The sequence below is a fragment of the Oncorhynchus keta genome, chromosome 29, assembly GCF_023373465.1.
Source record: "Oncorhynchus keta strain PuntledgeMale-10-30-2019 chromosome 29, Oket_V2, whole genome shotgun sequence".
In the NCBI taxonomy this organism is placed as follows: domain Eukaryota; kingdom Metazoa; phylum Chordata; class Actinopteri; order Salmoniformes; family Salmonidae; genus Oncorhynchus; species Oncorhynchus keta.
Genome location: NC_068449.1, coordinates 14,524,537 through 14,549,316, shown reverse-complemented (window position 1 = coordinate 14,549,316; position 24,780 = coordinate 14,524,537). Strand labels below are relative to the sequence as shown.

Genomic DNA, 24,780 nt, shown 5'->3' with positions numbered 1-24,780 from the left:
CCTGATGGTCAATGTCAGGAGAGAGAAGCCTCTCACGGTCCCTGCTCTCTCCATTCCTCCGGTGAGAGGGGACACCATCTTCTACCTGATGGTCAATGTCAGGAGAGAGAGAAGCCTCTCACGGTCCCTGCTCTCTCCATTCCTCCGGTGAGAGGGGACACCATCTTCTACCTGATGGTCAATGTCAGGAGAGAGAGAAGCCTCTCACGGTCCCTGCTCTCTCCATTCCTCCGGTGAGAGGGGACACCATCTTCTACCTGATGGTCAATGTCAGGAGAGAGAGAAGCCTCTCACGGTCCCTGCTCTCTCCATTCCTCCGGTGAGAGGGGACACCATCTTCTACCTGATGGTCAATGTCAGGAGAGAGAGAAGCCTCTCACGGTCCCTGCTCTCTCCATTCCTCCGGTGAGAGGGGACACCATCTTCTACCTGATGGTCAATGTCAGGAGAGAGAGAAGCCTCTCACGGTCCCTGCTCTCTCCATTCCTCCGGTGAGAGGGGACACCATCTTCTACCTGATGGTCAATGTCAGGAGAGAGAGAAGCCTCTCACGGTCCCTGCTCTCTCCATTCCTCCGGTGAGAGGGGACACCATCTTCTACCTGATGGTCAATGTCAGGAGAGAGAGAAGCCTCTCACGGTCCCTGCTCTCTCCATTCCTCCGGTGAGAGGGGACACCATCTTCCACCTGATGGTCAATGTCAGGAGAGAGAGAAGCCTCTCACGGTCCCTGCTCTCTCCATTCCTCCGGTGAGAGGGGACACCATCTTCCACCTGATGGTCAATGTCAGGAGAGAGAGAAGCCTCTCACGGTCCCTGCTCTCTCCATTCCTCCGGTGAGAGGGGACACCATCTTCCACCTGATGGTCAATGTCAGGAGAGAGAGAAGCCTCTCACGGTCCCTGCTCTCTCCATTCCTCCGGTGAGAGGGGACACCATCTTCCACCTGATGGCCAAACTCGAGTCGCATCACATTATTTCTGCCTTATGCACAAATTCATGTTGTTCCTATGACCAGAGAAAGTGAAATATTCCTCTATATTAAAATAGACACAGAGAGCTGTTGATAATAAAAACGCAGGGTTGTCGATACACTTGGCTACTCATTCATTGCAGCTGCAGCGCTGGTTGAAGCACAAGTGGAAGAAGCACGTTTAAAAAAATGTTTTAAAGTGTTGAATAGAAACAGTATTTATTGACAGTGCTGAATAAAAACTTAAACATGAACTCACACGTAGAAACAGCAGATCTTCGCTGTATTCTTTGACAGACTGGCTCTGGTCATGGTTTTTTAAATTATGAAATCTCATGTAGGCTCCTATCAAACTTTGCTGTGGCCAGGGTCGTGGGAGCTGTAGGCACAGTGATTTGAGCTATCCGATTGGCCAGCGCAGTAGGAGGACTTGATTTAGCTCTCCTGGTACACTGAGTAGGTGGAGTTTGCCCCTTCAAACTAATGAAATGGTTCAAAATGGCAACACTTTGCCTGCCACCAACAGCGCAAGACAAAATAAAAAATTAAAAAATAGGAACGCAAGGCTTTATTGTTGGCGAAGATCGTCGACCAATCGATCGAGAATGACCGGTTGGTGACTCCTGGCATAGAGATTGTGTGTGTGTGTGCTGTCTCACTCATGCCTGTAGCAGGACTGTATCTGATGATAGGGGTGCTGGCACTGCCAATGTCTGTAGTACATGTCACCTGGAGGGAGAGGGCTGAGGGAGGGAGGGAAGGAGGGAGGGAGGAAGAGAAGGAGGAGAAAGAGAGATCTGTAAGAGTAGTAGAGTAGTGTTACAAAAAACACTCATCTTCAGAACTAATCGAAAGATATTGCTCATAGAGGGACTGGGTATCTGTGAGGTGTGTGTGTGTGTGTGTGTGTGTGTGTGTGTGTGTGTGTGTGTGTGTGTGTGTGTGTGTGTGTGTGTGTGTGTGTGTGTGTGTGTGTGTGTGTGAAGTGTATGTGTGTTGTCTCACTCTTCTCTGAGGTGCGGGGTATATAGAGGTAGCTGTGGAAGCCAATGTAGACTCTCAGGTTGTTGTCTGTCAGTGAGTAGTCTCTCAGAAGACCGTTCAGAGAGAAAGAGGCACTCCAGTCCAGCCACACCAGAGTCAGGTTACTGTACACCTCAAATGGAGAGATATACTGAGGAGCTGGAGAAGAGAGGGAGAGAGGGAGAGGGAGAGTTGGTGTAGTAACAGTAGTCCAGTTGGAGGCGGTACTACCCATGTTGTTATAACAGGGCTAGGGATAGAGGTCAGGGGATAGATGTCAGGGCTAGATGTCTTACCCTCAGTGAGTGTAGTAACAGTAGTCCAGTTGGAGGCGGTACTACCCATGTTGTTATAACAGGAAGCTCTGAGCTGGTAGCTAGAGTAGGGCTGCAGACCTGTTACATTGTAGTTCCTGCCCCTCCCGAAGAACCGCATTTCTATTGGTCCCTCCACACAGAGCGGCGGGACTGGCTGGGGAGGCTGGGGGCAGGAGGAACGAATGTGCAGCTCACAACTAGAGAGAGAGAGAAGGGAAAAGAGCAGAGTGAAAGTGGAAGGTGTTAATAAATATATATACTCTACCGTTCAAAAGTTTGGGGTCACTTAGAAATGTCCTTGTTTTAGAAAGAAAAGCTCATTTTTTGTCCATTAAAATAAAATACAATTTATCAGAAATACAGTGTAGACATTATTAATGTTGTAAATGACTATTGTAGCTGGAAACGGCTGATTTTGAATGGAATATCTACATAGGAGTACAGAGTCCCATTATCAGCAACCATCACTCTTGTGTTCCAATGGCACGTTGTGTTAGCTAATCCAAGTTGATCATTTTAAAAGGCTAATTAATCATTAGAAAAACGTTTTGCAATTATGTTAGCACAGCTGAAAACTGTTCTGATGATTAAAGAAGCAATACAGCTGGCCTTCTTTTGACGAGTTGAGTATCTGGAGCATCAGCATTTGTGGGTTCGATTACAGTCTCAAAATGCCCAGACACAAAAACTTTTCTTCTGAAACTCATCAGTCTATTCATGTTCTGAGAAATGAAGGCTATTCCATGTGAGAAACTGCCAAGAAACCGAAGATCTCGTACAACGCTGTGTACTACTCCCGGTGCACAACTGAGCAAGAGGACAAGTACATTAGAGTGTCTAGTTTGAGAAACAGACGCCTCACAAGTCCTCAACAGGCAGCTTCATTAAATAGTACCCTCAAAACACCAGTCTCAACGTCAACAGTGAAGAGGCGACTCCGGGATGCTGGACTTACTGGCAGAGTTCCTCTGTCCAGTGTCTGTTTAACACTTTTTTGGTTACTACATGATTCCATATGTGTTATTTCATCGTGTTGATGTCTTCACTATTATTTTACAATGTAGAAAATAGTCCAAATAAAGAAAAACCCTGGAATGAGTAGGTGTGTTCAAACTTTTGACGGGTACTGTATGTGCTTGTGTTACTCTCTCTACCTCTCTATGAGTCCGTTGGGGGCGAGCGGTTCGTCCCACTCCACCTGTGCTGAGCGTGATGTCAGAGCCACAGGGCGAGGGGATGGCTGCTGTGCTGGGGGGGAGGCCTGGGTGCGTAGCTCACTCACGGGGCCCTGGCTACAGCACTGATAGCAGGTACAGGCCTCTACTCCTACCCAGTACTGAGTGTATGGACTCAGACCATGGAGGGTCTGCTGACGAGATATCCCCTCTGAAAGCTGAGAGAGAGACAGAGAGAAAGCGACAGAGAGATTGTCACAGAAACGTTATCTCTTCGGTGTGTGCTTGTGTGTTACCCGTGTATGTGTGTGTGTCACTAGTGACTGTGTGTCTCAATAGTGCTTGTTACCAGAGAATGTGTGTGTTACCAGATTGTGTGTGTGTAACCAGTCTGTTCGTGTGTGTTACCAGTGTGTGTGTGTTACCAGTGTGTGTGTAGCGTTGGGGCCCTGTGAGAACACCCTGTAAAGGCTGACGATGCCATTGGGCATTGTGGGGGGACGAATGTCAACAACAGCCGAGGTTGCTAAGATACGCAGGAAGGTTGGCGGGCCAACACCCTCAGGAGGGGCGGGACCTGTTCTCCCATTGGCCCATTGGCTTCCTGAACGACCAACAGAATTCACCGCCCAAACCTGCCAATAAAAAAAATGAATAACACAACTTTAGGATTATGTTTTGTTTATGACAAGTATGTTATCATCGTACAAAATCAAATCACCAACCCAGCAGGCTTTTGTTCCAGCACTAACACACTAAACACTTGTACTAACAAAATTGCTCATCAGAAAAAAATGGAAAAAGCCCCATTTTGCTGCTCATTTATGAGGCTGTATCAGGAATCCTCCATCAATGTACCTGACTAGGTGTAAGAGTTAGTCCCCTGTCTGTGTGAGTCCACGCCCATCGCTGTCACCTGACTAGGTCTAAGAGTTAGTCCCCTGTCTGTGTGAGTCCACGCCCATCGCTGTCACCTGACTAGGTGTAAGAGTTAGTCCCCTGTCTGTGTGAGTCCACGCCCATCGCTGTCACCTGACTAGGTCTAAGAGTTAGTCCCCTGTCTGTGTGAGTCCACGCCCATCGCTGTCACCTGACTAGGTCTAAGAGTTAGTCCCCTGTCTGTGTGAGTCCACGCCCATCGCTGTCACCTGACTAGGTCTAAGAGTTAGTCCCCTGTCTGTGTGAGTCCACGCCCATCGCTGTCACCTGACTAGGTCTAAGAGTTAGTCCCCTGTCTGTGTGAGTCCACGCCCATCGCTGTCACCTGACTAGGTCTAAGAGTTAGTCCCCTGTCTGTGTGAGTCCACGCCCATCGCTGTCACCTGACTAGGTGTAAGAGTTAGTCCCCTGTCTGTGTGAGTCCACGCCCATCGCTGTCACCTGACTAGGTCTAAGAGTTAGTCCCCTGTCTGTGTGAGTCCACGCCCATCGCTGTCACCTGACCAGGTCTAAGAGTTAGTCCCCTGTCTGTGTGAGTCCACGCCCATCGCTGTCACCTGACTAGGTCTAAGAGTTAGTCCCCCTGTCTGTGTGAGTCCACGCCCATCGCTGTCACCTGACTAGGTCTAAGAGTTAGTCCCCTGTCTGTGTGAGTCCACGCCCATCGCTGTCACCTGACTAGGTCTAAGAGTTAGTCCCCTGTCTGTGTGAGTCCACGCCCATCGCTGTCACCTGACTAGGTCTAAGAGTTAGTCCCCTGTCTGTGTGAGTCCACGCCCATCGCTGTCACCTGACTAGGTCTAAGAGTTAGTCCCTGTCTGTGTGAGTCCACGCCCATCGCTGTCACCTGACTAGGTCTAAGAGTTAGTCCCCTGTCTGTGTGAGTCCACGCCCATCGCTGTCACCTGACTAGGTCTAAGAGTTAGTCCCCTGTCTGTGTGAGTCCACGCCCATCGCTGTCACCTGACTAGGTCTAAGAGTTAGTCCCCTATCTGTGTGAGTCCACGCCCATCGCTGTCACCTGACTAGGTCTAAGAGTTAGTCCCCTGTCTGTGTGAGTCCACGCCCATCGCTGTCACCTGACTAGGTCTAAGAGTTAGTTCCCTGTCTGTGTGAGTCCACGCCCATCGCTGTCACCTGACTAGGTCTAAGAGTTAGTCCCCTATCTGTGTGAGTCCACGCCCATCGCTGTCACCTGACTAGGTCTAAGAGTTAGTCCCCTGTCTGTGTGAGTCCACGCCCATCGCTGTCACCTGACTAGGTCTAAGAGTTAGTCCCCTGTCTGTGTGAGTCCACGCCCATCGCTGTCACCTGACTAGGTCTAAGAGTTAGTCCCCTGTCTGTGTGAGTCCACGCCCATCGCTGTCACCTGACTAAGAGTCCACTTCAGTCACTGTACCTTTCTGGCTGTGTGTGAGTGTGTGTGTGTCTGTGTGTGTGTGTGTGTGTGTGTGTGTGTGTGTGTGTGTGTGTGTGTGTGTGTGTGTGTGTGTGAGAGTGTGTGTGTGTGTGTGAGCGCGCGAGTGAGAGAGAGAGAGAAAAGAAGGCAGATGTTTTACGTGCACCCAGCCGATTGTGTTATTTGTTGTTTATTTGCAACTTCTTTTTTAAAACTTCTTTTGTACATAATGTTGCCGCTACCGTCTCTTATGACCGAAAATAACTTGTATACATCAGGACTGTGATTGTTCACCACGGACTAGCAGAATCCTTTTTTTCCTTTCATGACTCTGACGAGCCCGACGCAAAGGATATGCTCCTTCCTCGGAAACAGGCCCCGATCAACGTGATCTGCGTGAAGAGGAGGCGGAGAAACAGGAGTTGAAGGTCTGGCTGCCTTCCGAGAATTCGTAGGCGATTGAATAAGCCCCCACTTCCCTCCATTCTGCTAGCAAATGTGCCATCGTTGGATAATAAAATAGTTGAGTTACGCGGAAGATTAAACTACCAACGGGACATAAAAAATTGTAACAACTCACGCTTCACAGAGTCTTGGCTGAAGACGACAATATCACCATACAGCCGGCTGGTTATACGATGTACCAGCAGGATAGAACAGCGGCATCTAGTAAGACAAGCGGACAAGGGTCTATATATTTTTGTAAACAACAGCTGATGCACGATATCTAAGGAAGTCTCAACCTATTGCTTGCCTGAAGCAGAGTATCTCATGATAAGGTGTAGACCACACTATCTACCTAGAAAGGTTTCATTTGTATTTTTCGTAGCTGTCTACATACCACCACAGACTGATGCGGGCACTAAAACCGCACTCAATGAGCTGTATTCCACCATAAGAAAACAGGAAAATGTTGACCCAGAGGCGGTGCTCCTCGTAGCCGGGGACATTAATGCAGGGAAACTTAAATCCGTTTTACCAAATTTCTATCAGCGTATTAAATGTGCAACCAGAGGAAAAAAAACTCTAGACCACCTTTACTCCACACACAGAGATGCATACAAAGCTCTTCCTCGCCCTCCATTTGGCAAATCTGACCCTAAATCTTCTTGACTCCTGCTTACAAACAAAAACTAAAGCAGGAAGTACCAGTGACTAGATCAATAAAAAAGTGGTCAGATGAAGCAGATGCTAAACTACAGGACTGTTTAATAGCACAGACTGGAATATATTCCGGGATTCCTCCAATGGCATTGAGGAGTACACCATATCTGTCATTGGCTTCATCAATAAGTGCATCGATGACGTTGTCGCGTCTTTACTATCATTAAATTGAAGACTTTTTATCAAAGATTCTCTGTAATTACTATTACACGATCAACTGAGCGACCGCTCGCTCGGTTGGAGCGAGCGGTCGCATTCGCACTTCGCTCTGCAGGTTGTATAACTTTTTCATTACATTTCATTATAGTACAACGGTTGATTTGTCTAATCTTAGCAATTCTTCTTAGCTAGCTACATAGCCGTCCTTGTATCAGAGATAATTGCATAATTATCGTATTTCGTCGCCCTAACGTAGCCTTCACTGCTATTCGCCCAGGAGCTAGCAAACGCTAGCTAACGCACACAGATTAGCATCACTGTAGTGCTATTCACTCAACTGTACGACTTGATTAGTTTACTGTTAGCTAGCTACATAATCTTAGCCATTCTTCTTAGCTAGCTACATAGCCGTCCTTGTATCAGAGATAATTGCATTAATTATCGTATTTCGTATTTCGTCGCCCTAACGTAGCCTTCACTGCTATTCGCCCAGGAGCTAGCAACGCTAGCTAACGCACACAGATTAGCATCACTGTAGTGCTATTCACTCAACTGTACGACTTGATTAGTTCAGTGTTAGCTAGCTACATAGCTGTCTTTGTTTCCAAGATAATTGTGTAGTTTAGTGTGTGTAGCCTTGGAGTGATTATCTTAATTCACTGAGGTTCGCTAGCCAGCTATTTGTCGTCCTTAACGTAGGAGACTCTGCTAGCTAGCCAACAGCTAACAGCTAACAGCTAGCCAACGTCACCACACGTTTACTGATTCGAATTCAATCACCGGTCAGGGAGTATCACATTTTTCATTTCATTACAGTACAACGGTTTGATTTGTTTGATCGTAGCTAGCTACATAGCTAGCTACATAGCCGTCTTTGTTTCAAAGATAATTGTGTAGTCTAGACCGATTTCCTAGGTTAGCTAGCCAGCTATTGTCGTTCTTTTAACTCAACGTAACGTAAACAACACTGCTAGCTAGCCAGCTAGCCCCCGAACAGCAGCACTGTAGAAATTATTACACTCAACGGAACGACTTGATTAGTGTAGTGTCAACAACGCAGCTACTGCCAGCTAGCCTACTTTAGCAGTACTGTATCATTTTAATCATTTTAGTCAATAGATTCTTGCTACGTAAGCTTAACTTTCTGAACATTCGAGACGTGTAGTCCGCTTGTCATTCCAATTTCCTTGCATTAGCGTAGCCTTTTCTGTAGCCTGTCAACTATGTGTCTGTCTATCCCTGTTCTCTCCTCTCTGCACAGACCATACAAACGCTCCACACCGCGTGGCCGCGACCACCCTAACCTGGTGGTCCCAGCGCGTACGACCCACGTGGAGTTCCAGGTCTCTGGTAGCCTCTGGAACTGCCAATCTGCGCCCAACAAGGCAGAGTTCATCTCAGCCTATGCCTCCCTCCAGTCCCTTGACTTCTTGGCACTGACGGAAACATGGATCACCACAGATAACACTGCTACTCCTACTGCTCTCTCCTCGTCCGCCCACGTGTTCTCGCACACCCCGAGAGCTTCTGGTCAGCGGGGTGGTGGCACCGGGATCCTCATCTCTCCCAAGTGGTCTTTCTCTCTTTCTCCCCTTACCCATCTGTCTATTGCCTCCTTTGAATTCCATGCTGTCACAGTTACCAGCCCTTTCAAGCTTAACATCCTTATCATTTATCGCCCTCCAGGTTCCTCGGAGAGTTCATCAATGAGCTTGATGCCTTGATAAGCTCCTTTCCTGAGGACGGCTCACCTCTCACAGTTCTGGGCGACTTTAACCTCCCCACGTCTACCTTTGACTCATTCCTCTCTGCCTCCTTCTTTCCACTCCTCTCCTCTTTTGACCTCACCCTCTCACCTTCCCCCTACTCACAAGGCAGGCAATACGCTTGACCTCATCTTTACTAGATGCTGTTCTTCCACTAACCTCATTGCAACTCCCCTCCAAGTCTCCGACCACTACCTTGTATCCTTTTCCCTCTCGCTCTCATCCAACACTTCCCACACTGCCCCTACTCGGATGGTATCGCGCCGTCCCAACCTTCGCTCTCTCTCCCCCGCTACTCTCTCCTCTTCCATCCTATCTTCTCTTCCCTCTGCTCAAACTTTCTCCAACCTATCTCCTGATTCTGCCTCCTCAACCCTCCTCTCCTCCCTTACTGCATCCTTTGACTCCCTATGTCCCCTATCCTCCAGGCCGGCTCGGTCCTCCCCTCCCGCTCCGTGGCTCGACGACTCATTGCGAGCTCACAGAACAGGGCTCCGGGCAGCCGAGCGGAAATGGAGGAAAACTCGCCCCTGCGGACCTGGCATCCTTTCACTCCCTCCTCTCTACATTTTCCTCCTCTGTCTCTGCTGCTAAAGCCACTTTCTACCACTCTAAATTCCAAGCATCTGCCTCTAACCCTAGGAAGCTCTTTGCCACCTTCTCCTCCCTCCTGAATCCTCCCCCCCTCCCTCCTCCCTCTCTGCAGATGACTTCGTCAACCATTTTGAAAAGAAGGTCGATGACATCCGATCCTCGTTTGCTAAGTCAACCGACACTGCTGGTTCTGCCCACACTGCCCTACCCTATGCTCTGACCTCTTTCTCCCCTCTCTCTCCAGATGAAATCTCGCGTCTTGTGACGGCCGGCCGCCCAACAACCTGCCCGCTTGACCCTATCCCCTCCTCTCTTCTCCAGACCATTTCCGGAGACCTTCTCCCTTACCTCACCTCGCTCATCAACTCATCCCTGACCGCTGGCTACGTCCCTCCCGTCTTCAAGAGAGCGAGAGTTGCACCCCTTCTGAAAAAACCTACACTCGATCCCTCCGATGTCAACAACTACAGACCAGTATCCCTTCTCTCTTTTCTCTCCAAAACTCTTGAGCGTGCCGTCCTTGGCCAGCTCTACCGCTATCTCTCTCAGAATGACCTTCTTGATCCAAATCAGTCAGGTTTCAAGACTAGTCATTCAACTGAGACTGCTCTTCTCTGTATCACGGAGGCGCTCCGCACTGCTAAAGCTAACTCTCTCTCCTCTGCTCTCATCCTTCTAGACCTATCGGCTGCCTTCGATACTGTGAACCATCAGATCCTCCTCTCCACCCTCTCCGAGTTGGGCATCTCCGGCGCGGCCCACGCTTGGATTGCGTCCTACCTGACAGGTCGCTCCTACCAGGTGGCGTGGCGAGAATCTGTCTCCTCACCACGCGCTCTCACCACTGGTGTCCCCCAGGGCTCTGTTCTAGGCCCTCTCTTATTCTCGCTATACACCAAGTCACTTGGCTCTGTCATAACCTCACATGGTCTCTCCTATCATTGCTATGCAGACGACACACAATTAATCTTCTCCTTTCCCCTTCTGATGACCAGGTGGCGAATCGCATCTCTGCATGTCTGGCAGACATATCAGTGTGGATGACGGATCACCACCTCAAGCTGAACCTCAGCAAGACGGAGCTCCTCTTCCTCCCGGGAATGACTGCCTGTTCCATGATCTCGCCATCACGGTTGACAACTCCATTGTGTCCTCCTCCCAGAGCGCTAAGAACCTTGGCGTGATCCTGGACAACACCCTGACGTTCTCAACTAACATCAAGGCGGTGTCCCGTTCCTGTAGGTTCATGCTCTACAACATCCGCAGAGTACGACCCTGCCTCACACAGGAAGCGGCGCAGGTCCTAATCCAGGCACTTGTCATCTCCCGTCTTGATTACTGCAACTCGCTGTTGGCTGGGCTCCCTGCCTGTGCCATTAAACCCTACAACTCATCCAGAACGCCGCAGCCCGTCTGGTGTTCAACCTTCCCAAGTTCTCTCACGTCACCCCGCTCCTCCGCTCTCTCCACTGGCTTCCAGTTGAAGCTCGCATCCGCTACAAGACCATGGTGCTCGCCTACGGAGCTGTGAGGGGAACGGCACCTCAGTACCTCCAGGCTCTGATCAGGCCCTACACCCAAACAAGGACACTGCGTTCATCCACCTCTGGCCTGCTCGCCTCCCTACCACTGAGGAAGTACAGTTCCCGCTCAGCCCAGTCAAAACTGTTCGCTGCTCTGGCCCCCAATGGTGGAACAAACTCCCTCACGACGCCAGGACAGCGGAGTCAATCACCACCTTCCGGAGACACCTGAAACCCCACCTCTTCAAGGAATACCTAGGATAGGGTAAGTAAGGGTAAGTAATCCTTCTCACCCCCCTTCTCACCCCCCAACAAGATTTAGATGCAAGTGGCTGTTCCACTGGTTGTCATAAGGTGTATGCACCAATTTGTAAGTCGCTCTGGATAAGAGCGTCTGCTAAATGACTTAAATGTAAATGTTAAATGTAATCATGTAACTGTAATTAACTAGGAAGTCGAGGCACCAAGGAAAAATATTCAGATTACAAAGTTATCATTTCCTAAAATAACTTTTCAGATATTTTATCTGATCAATTAGTCCTCTAATTAATTAATTATTTACTTTACCTCACGTTAGTCTCATTCCAAACGTCGTAAATTGTTGGTTATCTGCACAAACCCAGTCTTCACTATGAGTCATCCATACATCAATTGTCTTAAATCATTTATTTATGACTAACTAAGTAATTCACAGAAATGCATAAACAAACAGTAAATATGGTTACAAGAAATGATAAGGGAATGTGCCCTAGTGGGCTAAACCAGCATCGCGGCTTGTTAGACAAAAGGGGAAGTGGGGGTCGACTAAGAAGTCACTACAGAGTGATAATTATAACAATTGAAATGCTAATCCTTTACACATGAACGCTCACTCATTCGGAACAATTGCAATCAATATATATATATTTATGCTCAGTGTGTCATCTTGATCGCTGGCGAAAAGTTGTTGTTGTTTCTTTTGTAGAATTGTCCGTCTCGCTCCCTCTCTCTCTCGGTTGTGGTTAGAGGGGATAGTTCAGAGTGACATTAATTAATTTGTTATAGAATGGATGTTTCGGCGTCTGTCGTTCTTCGCGTTCAATGATACCGAATTCCTAGTTGCAGACTAGGAACTAATATCAAAGACTTGTTCTTATTCTGTCGGTATCGATAGTCTAAGAGTTTAACCACGTGGTAGGTATGGTTAAAAGATTCAGCAATGGTCTACAACCTTCGTCCTCTCCGAATGGAGAAAAACATGGTCTGGTGATAATTTCCCAAAGTTGGGTTTTCTTTGGAATGACAGAGAAAAGGGGCTGTCCCAGGATGCCTGACCCTAACTGGGTTCAGGGGCGGTCCTCGGATTTAGTTCAAATCAAAAGGGAATTGTATTTTCCTTAATTAAACAGTCCAAAATCATATTACACAATTTTACAAACAGTATCATACTCACTCATTCATCTTATACAACAATTAGATGTAAACCTCATATCTGAGGCTATTATATAAACAGCGTTATGGTAATGTGGCCACACCGTCTCCCATGAGCTTCCCCAAGTTGTAACAAACGGACCAGTTCGTAGCTGGATTCTTCATCTTTTATACCTTCTCCGGAACATTAAATTTTTTCGTACCTTTAGTTCTGTGAGATGGAAGAAATTCCTTTGTGATCAATAAAATGTACTCTGCCTCTTATACTATGTGGCAGGGTCTTCTCATGAATTTATGACCTCTCTCTGACCACAGCAGCCTAGTTGAAGGAGGCAAGGGGGAGGCAGGGAGAGGGGGATGGGGCTTGCTATACCCAAAGAGGGCAACGTCATTACAACGTCATCCCCACAGTGACTGTACGCACATACCCCAACCAGAAGCCAAGGATTACAGGCACCATCCGCACTGAGCTATAGGCTAGGGCTGCTGCTTTCAAGGAGCGGGAAATCACGCTATGTCCTCCAACGAACCATCAAACAGGCAAAGCGGCAATACAGAACGAAGATCGAATCGTACTACACCGGCTCCGACGCTCGTCGGATGTGGCAGGGCTTGCAAACCATTACAGACTACAAAGGGAAGCACAGCCGAGACCTGCCCAGTGACACGAGCCAACCAGACGAGCTAAACTAATCCGATGCTCACTTCGAGGCAAATAACACTGAAACATGCATGAGAGCACCAGCTTTTCCAGAAGACTGTGTGATCACGCTCTCCACAGCCGATGTGACTAAGACCTTTAAACAGGTCAACATTCACAAGGCCACAGGGCCAGATGGATGACCAGGACGTGTACTATGAGCATGCGTTGACCAACTGGCAAGTGTCTTTTAAACCTCTCCCTGTCCGAGTCTGTAATACCAACATGTTTTAAGCAGACCACCATAGTCCCTATGCCCAAGAACACTAAGGTAACCTGCCTAAATGATTACCGACCCGTAGTACCCATGTATGTAGCCATGAAGTGCTTTGAAAGGCTGGTCATGGCTCACAACAACACCATCATCCCAGAAACCCTAGATCCACTGAAATTTCCATAAAGCCCCAACAGATCCACAGATGATGCAATCTCTATTGCACTCCACACTGCCCTTTCCCACCTGGACAAAAGGAAAACCTAGGTGAGAATGCTATTCATTGACTACAGCTCAGCGTTAAACACCATAGTGCCCTCCAAGCTCACCAATAAGCTAAGGACCCTGGAACTAAACACCTCCCTCTGCAACTGCATCCTGGAATTCCTGACGGGCTGCCCCAGGTGGTAAGGGTAGGTAACAACACATCCGCCACGCTGATCCTCAACACAGGGGCCCCTCAGGGGTGCATGCTCAGTCCCCTCCTGAACTCCTTCTTCACTCTTGACTGCATGACCATCATTAAGTTTGCCGATGACACAACAGTGGTAGGCCTGATCACTGACAACAACGAGACAGCCTACAGGGAGGAGGTCAGGGACCTGGCCGTGTGGTGCCAGGACAACAACCTCTCTCTTAACTTGATCTTGACAAAGGAGATAATTGTGGACTACAGGAAAAAGAGGACAGAGCACGCCCCCATTCTCAAAGACGGGGCTGCAGTGGAGCAGGTTGAGAGCTTCAAGTTCCTTGGTGTCCACATCACCAACAAACTAACGGTCCATGCACACCAAGACAGTCGTGAAAAGGGCACAACAAAACCTATTCCCCCTCAGGAGACTGAAAAGATTTGTTGGCATGGGTCCTCAGATCCTCAAAAGGTTCTACAGCTGCACCATCGAGAGCATCCTCCTGACTGGTTGCATCACTGCTGCACCCCACCCCCTCTTTACTCCACTGCTACTCTCTGTTGTCATCTATGCATAGTCACTTTAATAACTCTACCTATATGTACATACTACCTCAACTAACCGGTGCACCCGCACATTGACTCGGTACATTGACTCGGTATCGGTACCCCCCTGTAAATAGCCTTGCTACTGTTATTTTACTGCTGCTCTTTAATTACTTGTTACTTTTATTCCCTATTCTTATCCATATTTTTTTGAAACTGCATTGCTGGTTAGGGGCTCGTAAGTAAGCATTTTACTGTAAGGGCTACTACACCTGTTGTATTCGGCGCATATGACTAATAAAATTTGATTTGATGTGAGTGTGTGTGTGTATGTGTGAGTGTGTGTGTGAGTACATCTTTAGAATGCAGTGAGAGTGAGTGCCAGCTACAGGTGAACTGAGGATGATGTCCACTGTCAACCCCTCACCTTCTCACTGGAGAACTGGAGGAGTGGGAGACAGGGAGACAGGGGGAGGACAGGGAGGGAAGAGGGGATGAAATTGAGACAATGTGCAGAGAAATACAGTAATGACGAGAGAGTGAGAGTAGGAGGTAACGGAATGGAGAAAGAGAGAGTGAGAGTAGGAGGTAACAGACGGGAGAAAGAGAGAGTGAGAGTAGGAGGTAATGGAATGGAGAAAGAGAGAGTGAGAGTAGGAGGTAATGGAATGGAGAAAGAGAGAGTGAGAGTAGGAGGTAACGGAATGGAGAAAGAGAGAGTGAGAGTAGGAGGTAACGGAATGGAGAAAGAGAGAGTGAGAGTAGGAGGTAACAGAATAGAGAAAGAGAGAGTGAGAGTAGGAGGTAATGGAATGGAGAAAGAGAGAGTGAGAGTAGGAGGTAACGGAATGGAGAAAGAGAGAGTGAGCGTAGGAGGTAACATAATGGAGAAAGAGAGAGTGAGAGTAGGAGGTAACGGAATGGAGAAAGAGAGAGTGAGAGTAGGAGGTAACAGAATGGAGAAAGAGAGAGTGAGAGTAGGAGGTAACGGAATGGAGAAAGAGAGAGTGAGAGTAGGAGGTAACGGAATGGAGAAAGAGAGATTGAGAGTAGGAGGTAACGGAATGGAGAAAGAGAGAGTGAGAGTAGGAGGTAACAGACAGGAGAAAGAGAGAGTGAGAGTAGGAGGTAACGGAATGGAGAAAGAGGGACAAAGATGCACCATAGTCCCCCACACACTCACACACCCCATAGTCCCCCCACACTCACTCGTCCCATAGTCCCCCCCACACACTCACACGCCCCATAGTCCCTCCACACACTCACACGCCCCATAGTCCCCCCCACACACTCACACGCCCCATAGTCCCCCCCACACTCACACGCCCCATAGTCCCCCACACACTCACACGCCCCATAGTCCCCCACACACTCATACGCCCCATAGTCCCCCACACACTCACACGCCCCATAGTCCCCCACACACTCACACGCCCCATAGTCCCCTACACACTCACACACCCCATAGTCCCCCACACACTCATACGCCCCATAGTCCCCCACACACTCACACACCCCATAGTCCCCCCACACACTCACACGCCCCATAGTCCCCCCACACACTCATACGCCCCATAGTCCCTCCACACTCACACGCCCCATAGTCCCCCCACACTCACACGCCCCATAGTCCCCCACACACTCACACGCCCCATAGTCCCCCACACACTCACACGCCCCATAGTCCCCCACACACTCATACGCCCCATAGTCCCCCACACACTCACACACCCCATAGTCCCCCACACACTCACACGCCCCATAGTCCCCCACACACCCATACGCCCCATAGTCCCCCCACACACTCACACGCCCCATAGTCCCCCACACACTCATACACCCCATAGTCCCCCACACACTCACACGCCCCATAGTCCCCCCACACACTCACACGCCCCATAGCTCCCCCACACACTCATACGCCCCATAGTCCCTCCACACTCACACACCCCATAGTCCCCCCACACTCATACGCCCCATAGTCCCTCCACACTCACACGCCCCATAGTCCCCCCCACACTCACACGCCCCATAGTCCCCCCACACACTCACACGCCCCATAGTCCCCCCACTCTCACACGCCCCATAGTCCCCCACACACTCATACGCCCCATAGTCCCCCACACTCACACGCCCCATAGTCCCCCCCACACTCATACGCCCCATAGTCCCCCCACACACTCACACGCCCCATAGTCCCCCACTCTCACACGCCCCATAGCCCCCCACACACTCATACGCCCCATAGTCCCCCCCACACTCACACGCCCCATAGTCCCCCACACACTCATACGCCCCATAGTCCCCCACACACTCCCACACGCCCCATAGTCCCCCCCACACTCACACGCCCCATAGTCCCCCACACACTCATACGCCCCATAGTCCCTCCACACTCATACGCCCCATAGTCCCTCCACACTCACACACCCCATAGTCCCCCCCACACTCATACGCCCCATAGTCCCTCCACACTCACACGCCCCATAGTCCCCCCCCACACTCACACGCCCCATAGTCCCCCACACACTCACACGCCCCATAGTCCCCCACACACTCACGCCTCATACTCCCCCCACACTCACATGCCCCATAATCCCCCACACTCACATGCCCCATAGTCCCCCACACTCACACTTCCCCCCACTCACATGCCCCATAGTCCCCCCACTCACACGCCCCATAGTCCCCCCACTTACACGCCCCATAGTCCCCCCACTCACACGCCCCATAGTCCCCCACACTCACGCACCATAGTCCCACTCACACGCCCCATAGTTCCCCCCACACTCACACGCCCCATAGTCCCCCACACTCACACGCCCCATAGCCTCCTCCCACTCACACGCCCCATCATCCCCCACACTCACACGCCCCATTGTCCCCCCACACTCACACGCCCCATAGGTCCCCCCACACTCACACGCCCCATAGTCCCCCCACACTCACGCCCCATAGTCCCCCCACAGTCACACTCACACGCCCCATAGTCCCCCCACACTCACTCGTCCCATAGTCCCCCCACACTCACACACCCCATAGTCCCCCCACACTCACACGCCCCATAGTCCCCCCACACTCACACGCCCCATAGTCCCCCACACTCACACGTCCCATAGTCCCCCACACTCACTCGTCCCATAGTCCCCCCACACTCACGCCCCATAGTCCCCCACACTCACACGCCCCCATAGTCCCCCACACTCACACGCCCCATAGTCCCCCCACACTCACACGCCCCATATTCCCCTACACACTCACACACCCCATAGTCCTCCTTCCACACACACCAGACTAATCTTGTTTCCCAGGCAGTGTTAGTGTAATTACAGGGGAACACAGCTCAGGGTCAGGCAGGTGGAGATTTGCATGGGTAAGTCATTTGTAGAATGTCGGATCAGTGGAGGAGGCAGATGGATGCGGTGGCGGAGAGGGTTAAATTAGCCTCAATAATAGCCAATTACCCTGTGATCAATCAGGATGATAGATCTGAGACGAGATGTAGGCGGACTGAGAGAGTAGAGGAGCACACGCATTCAGATTCCCACACACACTGTTCCTGAGTGTCAGAATCCAGGGGGGAGAGAGGAGAGGAGGGGGGGTCAGCCAAAAGTCATCCTGTCACCTAGATGGAGAAAAGGTCAAGAGGGTGGTGGCGGGGATTTGTGTGTTTATGTGTGTGTCTGACTTGGGGATGAAGTTTCTGGGACAACTTAACATACAAAACTTGACACACTGTGTTGTGGCCACTTTCTTTAGTTACAGGTAGTGTAGTCTGGTGTTGCCATACCACCGAAGCCTGGTTCTTGATGAGACTACAGCTAGTGTAGTCTGGTGTTGCCATACCACCGAAGCCTGGTTCTTGATGAGACTACAGCTAGTGTAGTCTGGTGTTGCCATACCACCGAAGCCTGGTTCTTGATGAGACTACAGGTAGTGTAGTCTGGTGTTGCCATACCACCGAAGCCTGGTTCTTGATGAGACTACAGCTAGTGTAGTCTGGCATTGCCATACCGCTGAAGCCTGATTCTTGATGAGACTACAGCTAGTGTAGTCTGGCATTGCCATACCGCTGAAGCCTGATTCTTGATGAGACTACAGCTAGTGTAGTCTGGCGTTGCCATACCGCTGAAGCCTGATTCTTGATGAGACTACAGCTAGTGTAGTCTGGCATTGCCATACCGCTGAAGCCTGATTCTTGATGAGACTACAGCTAGTGTAGTCTGGCGTTGCCATACCGCTGAAGCCTGATTCTTGATGAGACTACAGCTAGTGTAGTCTGGCATTGCCATACCGCTGAAGCCTGATTCTTGATGAGACTACAGCTAGTGTAGTCTGGCATTGCCATACCGCTGAAGCCTGATTCTTGATGAGACTACAGCTAGTGTAGTCTGGCATTGCCATACCGCTGAAGCCTGGTTCTTGATGAGTCTACAGGTAGAGTAGTCTGGCGTTGCCATACCGCTGAAGCCTGGTTCTTGATGAGACTACAGGTAGTGTAACGTGCATCCAACAGTTCTCACTGGTGTAGAGTGTTTTCATACTGTTTACATATCATACAGTATTATGCAACCAGATTTGAATGTAGCAACTTCTCTGCCACTGTGTCTTCGTTAGGCTATTTCTCCCTAGATACAGAAAGGAGATGTCTAACATTTAGAGATATATCTGTGTATCTTGTATGAGTTACAGACGTGTTATGGCTTCCACACTGTGTGCATACTGAGATATCTAGTCCAGGTTATTAGAAAGGGGGAAAAATATGGCATTTTAGGGGCCATGGCAACAAAAATCTACCCAAGCTGCGTGGACTCGCTCTGAGCCCTTTGATTGGTCAGCTGAGCCGCACTGTCGTGGTCCGAGTACTCGGATTGGCTGACTGAACAGTGTCATCATCGTGGAGACAAGGGTCGGAAGGTAAGTTGGGTGAAAGTGGGCAGTAATTAAAGGCTGGCATAAACCTGTCAATAAAACATGATGACCTGGGCCAATTAAACTAATTTGATCCCCCTCTGTACTGTGGTGGGACTTTGTCCTTCCTTGAGTTGCTGGGGAGAAATGACCCCTCCTACTCTGTCTCCTCTCTCATGTGATGAATGGGGATAACCCACAGTGTTCGTACATAAACACTATAGGCTAGTAGTCAATCACACAACATAAACTTCAGAAGCACCCCCAATCTCTCCCACCTCCGGTTAGTGTATCTCCTCACGTATATTGCCCCCCCCAACTCCCTTGGGGATCCACACCCGACATTTAAAAGGTCTTTCCGATACATGTCCGTGTCCGGGAGGGCGGGTTAAACAGCTAATTCGATTGGCCGGATGGTAATGACGGGTGCTCTTGCCTGCCAATGATTAATGGCTCTGTCACCTACCTGTCATCTCTCAGCCCCAACTCCCCCTGTCATAAATTATGGCTGGTAAATAAGACGGAACAATCAGGCAAACTCAATCAATTAGAACGTGGCTCTGCCCTCGGCTAACGTGGCTGACAGGCAGGATGCTAATGTTATTGTGCTCTAAAGGGTAGCCTGTCAATTAGCGACAACACGCAAACTACCACATTAATATGGACTAGCATTACAACACTTGTCTGAGTGGGGCTGAGTAGGGTTAGGTAAGGGGGAGGGGTGTGAGTGTGATAGTGGTGGGCTGGAACAAAAACGTACACACAATGCAGACTGTGGTTCCTCACCCCTGTGTTAGCCAGAATATGTACCTACCTGGTACTGGTAGTTAGTGTAGGGCAGGAGACCGGCATCACGGCACGTTGCGGCATCATTCCTATACACCAGCGCTGCTGCACCCCCGCTAACCTCAGTGTTCTGACCCAGTCTCCTATAGACCTCATAGTGTAGGACTCTACCATTGGGCTGGGCCGGGGGGGGCCAAGAGAGCAAAAAGATGGTCTGTAGGCCCCTGGTGTCTCTCTGTAGCTCCAGCAGCGGTATGGACTGGCCAGTAGGAGGAGACTCTAGTGTCAGCACTGAGACCCAGTCACTGGAGGCACAGCCCAGCTCTGTACACGCCTCCACTCTCACCTCGTACCTGATAGACACACAGAAATACACACAGGTCTGTCAACACACACTTAATATCATGTACAGTATGTATTATATCTCAATGTTGTCATTATTACAATATTACACATATTTCTACCTAAATGTCATTCTGTCTATTCGTGCTTTAGAAGAGAGAGAAAGGGGGAAAGAAAACATGGAGAGAAAGAGAAGCAGATGGAGGGAGAGATAGAAGTACAACAGAGAGAGAGGAGTAGAATAAAGAGGTCGTCTGAGAGGAGGAGTGTTGATTTGGAGATGATAAAGATAATGAGCTTTTATTATCTGTCTCTTATCAGTACCCTTTACACACACACACACACACACACACACACACACACACACACACACACACACACACACACACACACACACACACACACACACACACACACACACACACACACCCCACACACACACAGGAACATAACACCCACCCCCCCCCCCACACACCCTTATAGAAGCACACACACACACACACACACACACATACATACATACATACATAGGAACGCACACCCTCACACAAGCACAGGAACACCCTCACAACACACACAGTCTGACTGACTGGGACAGGGACAGAGAGATGGAGACGTGACCACAGCCACAAGGTTGACTCCCTCTCTCCATCTCCCTCCCTCCTTTCCTCCTTCCCTCTTCTCCCCATAACTTCCTTTATCTTTCTCCTTCATTTACTCATTCACTTCTCTCTCTCTCTCTCTCTCTCTCTCTCTCTCTCTCTCTCTCCAATTTAATAAGGGCTTTATTGGCATAGGAAACATATGTTTACATTAACAAAGCAAGTGAAGTAGATAATAAGCAAAGGTGAAATCAACAATAAAAATTAACAGTAAACATTACACTCCCAGAAGTTCCAAAAGAATAAAGACATTTCAAATGTATAGTAACGATGTGCAAATAGTTAAAGTACACCCATTAGGTGGTTGTCTCTTTTCTGGATTTTGATAATTAGTGTTTTACATTTACACAGAGGATATTTTATGCCGAATTTTGCATGCAGAATTGTATCTCTCTGTATCTGTATTTCTCTCTCTCTCTGTATCTCTCTGTGTCTCTATCTTTCTCTGTATCTCTTTCTCTCTGTATCTCTTTCTCTCTGTGTCTCTCTCTCTCTATCTTTCTATCTTTCTCTGTATTTCTCTCTCCGTATCTCTCTCTCTCTGTATCTTTATCTTTCTCTGTATCTCTCTCTCTGTATCTCTCTCTCTCTGTGTATTTCTCTCTCTCTGTATCTCTATCTTTCTCTGTATCTCTCTCTCTCGTGATTGTGTTTTGTCTGCACAGTCACTAAATTCTGCATGCAGAATTGTATCTCTCTGTATCTCTCTCTCTGTATTTCTCTCTCTCTGTATCTCTCTGTATCTCTCTCTCTCTCTGTGTCTATATCTTTCCCTGTATCTCTCTCTCTCCGTATCTCTCTCTCTCTGTATCTCTATCTTTCTCTGTATCTCTCTCTCTCTGTATTTCTCTCTCTGTATCTCTCTCTTTCTTTGTATCTCTCTCTTTCTCTGTATCTCTCTCTCTGTATCTCTCTGTATCTCTCTCTCTGTGTCTCTATCTTTCTCTGTGTCTCTTTCTCTCTCTATCTCTATCTGTCTCTGTATCTCTCCCTCTCTGTGTCTCTGTCTTTCTCTGTATCTCTTTATCTCTGTATCTCTCTCTCTCTTTATCTCTCTCTCTCTCCGTATCTCTCTCTCTGTATCTCTATCTTTCTCTGTATCTCTCTCTTTCTGTATTTCTCTCTCTCTCTGTAACTCTCTCTTTCTCTGTATCTCTCTCTCTGTATTTCTCTTGCTCTGTATGTCTCTTGCTCTCTCTGTATCTCTCTCTCTCTCTCTCGCGATTGTCAATAAAGGTTGTTTTTTTAAAAACATCTCTGTTGCTCTCTACCCCCCCTCACACACACACACACTCTCTGTACCTGTGGCTAGAGGTTAGAGGTCGGGGTTTCGTTAGTGACTGACCTGTGGTAGGGTGTGAGCTGCTTCAATATGATGGAGCGTCCGGAGAAGGCGCTGTGTTCTGGGTCATACAGGAAGCTGTGTGTTGAGGGCAGGGTCGGGTCTCTCTGGTACACCGTGTAGCTGACGATCACCCCGTTAGGTCTCGCTGGGGGCTCCCAGTCCACCCTCAGCTTCACAGCAAGCACAACATTACACATCTCATATACCATTGACAATAGTATTAACAATGTGAGTAGAAGTGTCAGAATTGAAACTACAGTAGGATCTCAGACACATAACATGTATTAGGAATGGAGGGAGTTCTGAACACTGAAATATTTGTGACTTTGAAATGTGCTGAAAAAAATATGATTAGTGTATTTACATGTATTGTACTACTCCCACTCCCCTTACTGACCTGCCGTGGCCCCAGAGGCTGCAGTGTGGGAGGTCCAACACCAGACGGAGCTGACGGGTGAGTCCTGGCCTTGGCCACAGAGCTGGTCACCGCTCCCTGACTGTTGTTGGCCGTTACGCTGTAGCCGTACTCCACGCTCGGCAACAGCGTGAAGTCATGGTAACGCGTTTCCATCCCGACGTATATGACCTGGCCATCCCGGCGGAGCTCGTAACCTGTGACGATACCGTTGGGGAGCTTCGGTGCGCCCCATGTGATTTCGAGAGACTCTGGGCCGGTGACTTTGAGGGAGGGGGGATTTAGACCACGAGGGGGGGCCTCAAGGGTTTGGGCCTTGATAGGGGTGCTGGGGGTACAACCCCCGTTGGTACAAGCCAATAGGATGAGGCGGTAGTGTGTGTGCGGCCGCAGCTCTGACATCACCACAGACAAGCCACTCCCACGATAAACCTCCTTTCCGTTGGCCTCCAGCATGTACTGCATCACCTCCCCATTCTGTATTAATGGAATTCTCCAGGACACGTTGATACTATCGGCTGTGATGCTGGTTATGGTGGGAAAGTCCACTGCAGCGGGGGGAGCCTCCAGTGTCTTTACCTGTGTTTCAGGACTAGTAACACAGCCCTCAGCAGTACAGGCTGTAATAGCATATCTATAGGAGGTGAAGGCAGACAGGTCCTCGTCTGTGTAGTTGAAAACACTGGGGTCAAAACTAAACGAGAAACTGACGTTGTCTCTCTGGATCCTATAAGACAAAAGCACCCCGTTACTCTCCAGTGGGGGGGTCCATGACACCAGGAGCTCATAGGGGTTCCCCTCCACGTGGACAACCGAGGGCGGTGTTAGGCCACGCGGAGGGGCCTGTCTGGTTGTCACGGTAACCCAGGGGCTGTCTGCGTGTCCGGCGGGGTTGTGGACACGGATGCTGAACTGATATTGGGTCCAGGGCCGCAGCCCCGTCACAGTGTGGGAGAAACTAGAAGCCTGGGTGGAACTCTCACGGAACAGTACCTAACAGAAAAATATACACAGCTAATGATGATCATATAACTGAAATAGACAGGTTAAGATTATGACAAAGGATGAAATTAACACTGATGAGTAGGACCAAGACTTTACCAGTATCCCAATATGTTTTCCATGGCAAAAATGAAAACACGAAGCAGACCAAACTCTTTGTTGAATATTGTGTACTATAGCTTGGAAATGTTTATTTATTTTACCTTTATTTAACTAGGCAAGTCAGTTAAGAACAAATTCTTATTTTCAATGACGGCCTAGGAACAGTGGGTTAACTTTTCGGTTACTAGTCCAGCATTCTAACCACTAGGCTACCCTGCCGCCCCAATGAAATAAATACATGTGACTCTGGATGACAACATAATGATGTTTGTTTCCAACATTAGGCCTGTTTTCAAAATTAAGTTAAATCTGCTTTGTGTTTTTTTCCCTGCCACGATACTGATGAGTATTGTGATACTGGCATTGTCCCACAGCCCTACTGTTGACTGATCATTAGAACGTTTAAAAGGCGACAAAATATCTGCTGCTGTCAAACTTTCACTGTCAATTCTCGGGGCCACCCATACGTAAAATGTGTGCACACATGACTAAGTCGCTTTGGATAAAAGCGTCTGCTAAATGCTTTTTCTGTATAAGGTATTACCAAAGAGAAGCAAAGATAATCAAGATACACACCTTGGCCTGCGCTATTTCCTCGTTGTTCCCCCTCCTCTCATCATCCAGACTCCGCCCCAGCAGAATGTACTCTCCTATTGGTCCGTTGGGATGAGTGGGCAGACTCCAGGTGAGTTCTACGCTGTGTGGGCCAATAGCGCTGGGTATGGGGGCGGGTTGGGCACCCGGGGGGGCTGCTGCTGTGGTAACAGACTGAGGGGGGGTACGGGTGCAACCTGCGGAGGTACAGGCCTCTAGAACCAGAGAGTAGAGGGAGAAGGGTTCTAATCGTCGGAACAGGAACTGGCGAGACAGACCACTGAACTCCAGGTTTTCCTCACTGTAGATGT

The 24,780-nt window shown here is 49.1% G+C and overlaps 1 protein-coding gene across 5 annotated transcripts in view; it reads right to left on the bottom strand.

The window, feature by feature from the left end:
- The window catches only part of ush2a (Usher syndrome 2A (autosomal recessive, mild)), a 504,765-nt gene that overhangs the window by 10,751 nt on the left and 469,234 nt on the right, over positions 1-24,780 (bottom strand). For all 5 annotated transcript variants that reach the window (XM_052485995.1, XM_052485996.1, XM_052485997.1 and 2 more), the window contains exons 70-78: positions 24,452-24,780; positions 22,754-23,764; positions 22,357-22,526; positions 20,036-20,360; positions 3,913-4,122; positions 3,467-3,705; positions 2,292-2,509; positions 1,978-2,154; positions 1,632-1,715 (exon numbers count right to left, since the gene is read on the bottom strand). The exon at positions 24,452-24,780 is cut by the window's right edge and continues 7 nt beyond it. In XM_052485995.1, coding sequence (XP_052341955.1) covers positions 1,632-1,715; positions 1,978-2,154; positions 2,292-2,509; positions 3,467-3,705; positions 3,913-4,122; positions 20,036-20,360; positions 22,357-22,526; positions 22,754-23,764; positions 24,452-24,780 — 2,763 coding nt within the window. The remainder of the gene's footprint in view (positions 1-1,631; positions 1,716-1,977; positions 2,155-2,291; positions 2,510-3,466; positions 3,706-3,912; positions 4,123-20,035; positions 20,361-22,356; positions 22,527-22,753; positions 23,765-24,451) is intronic.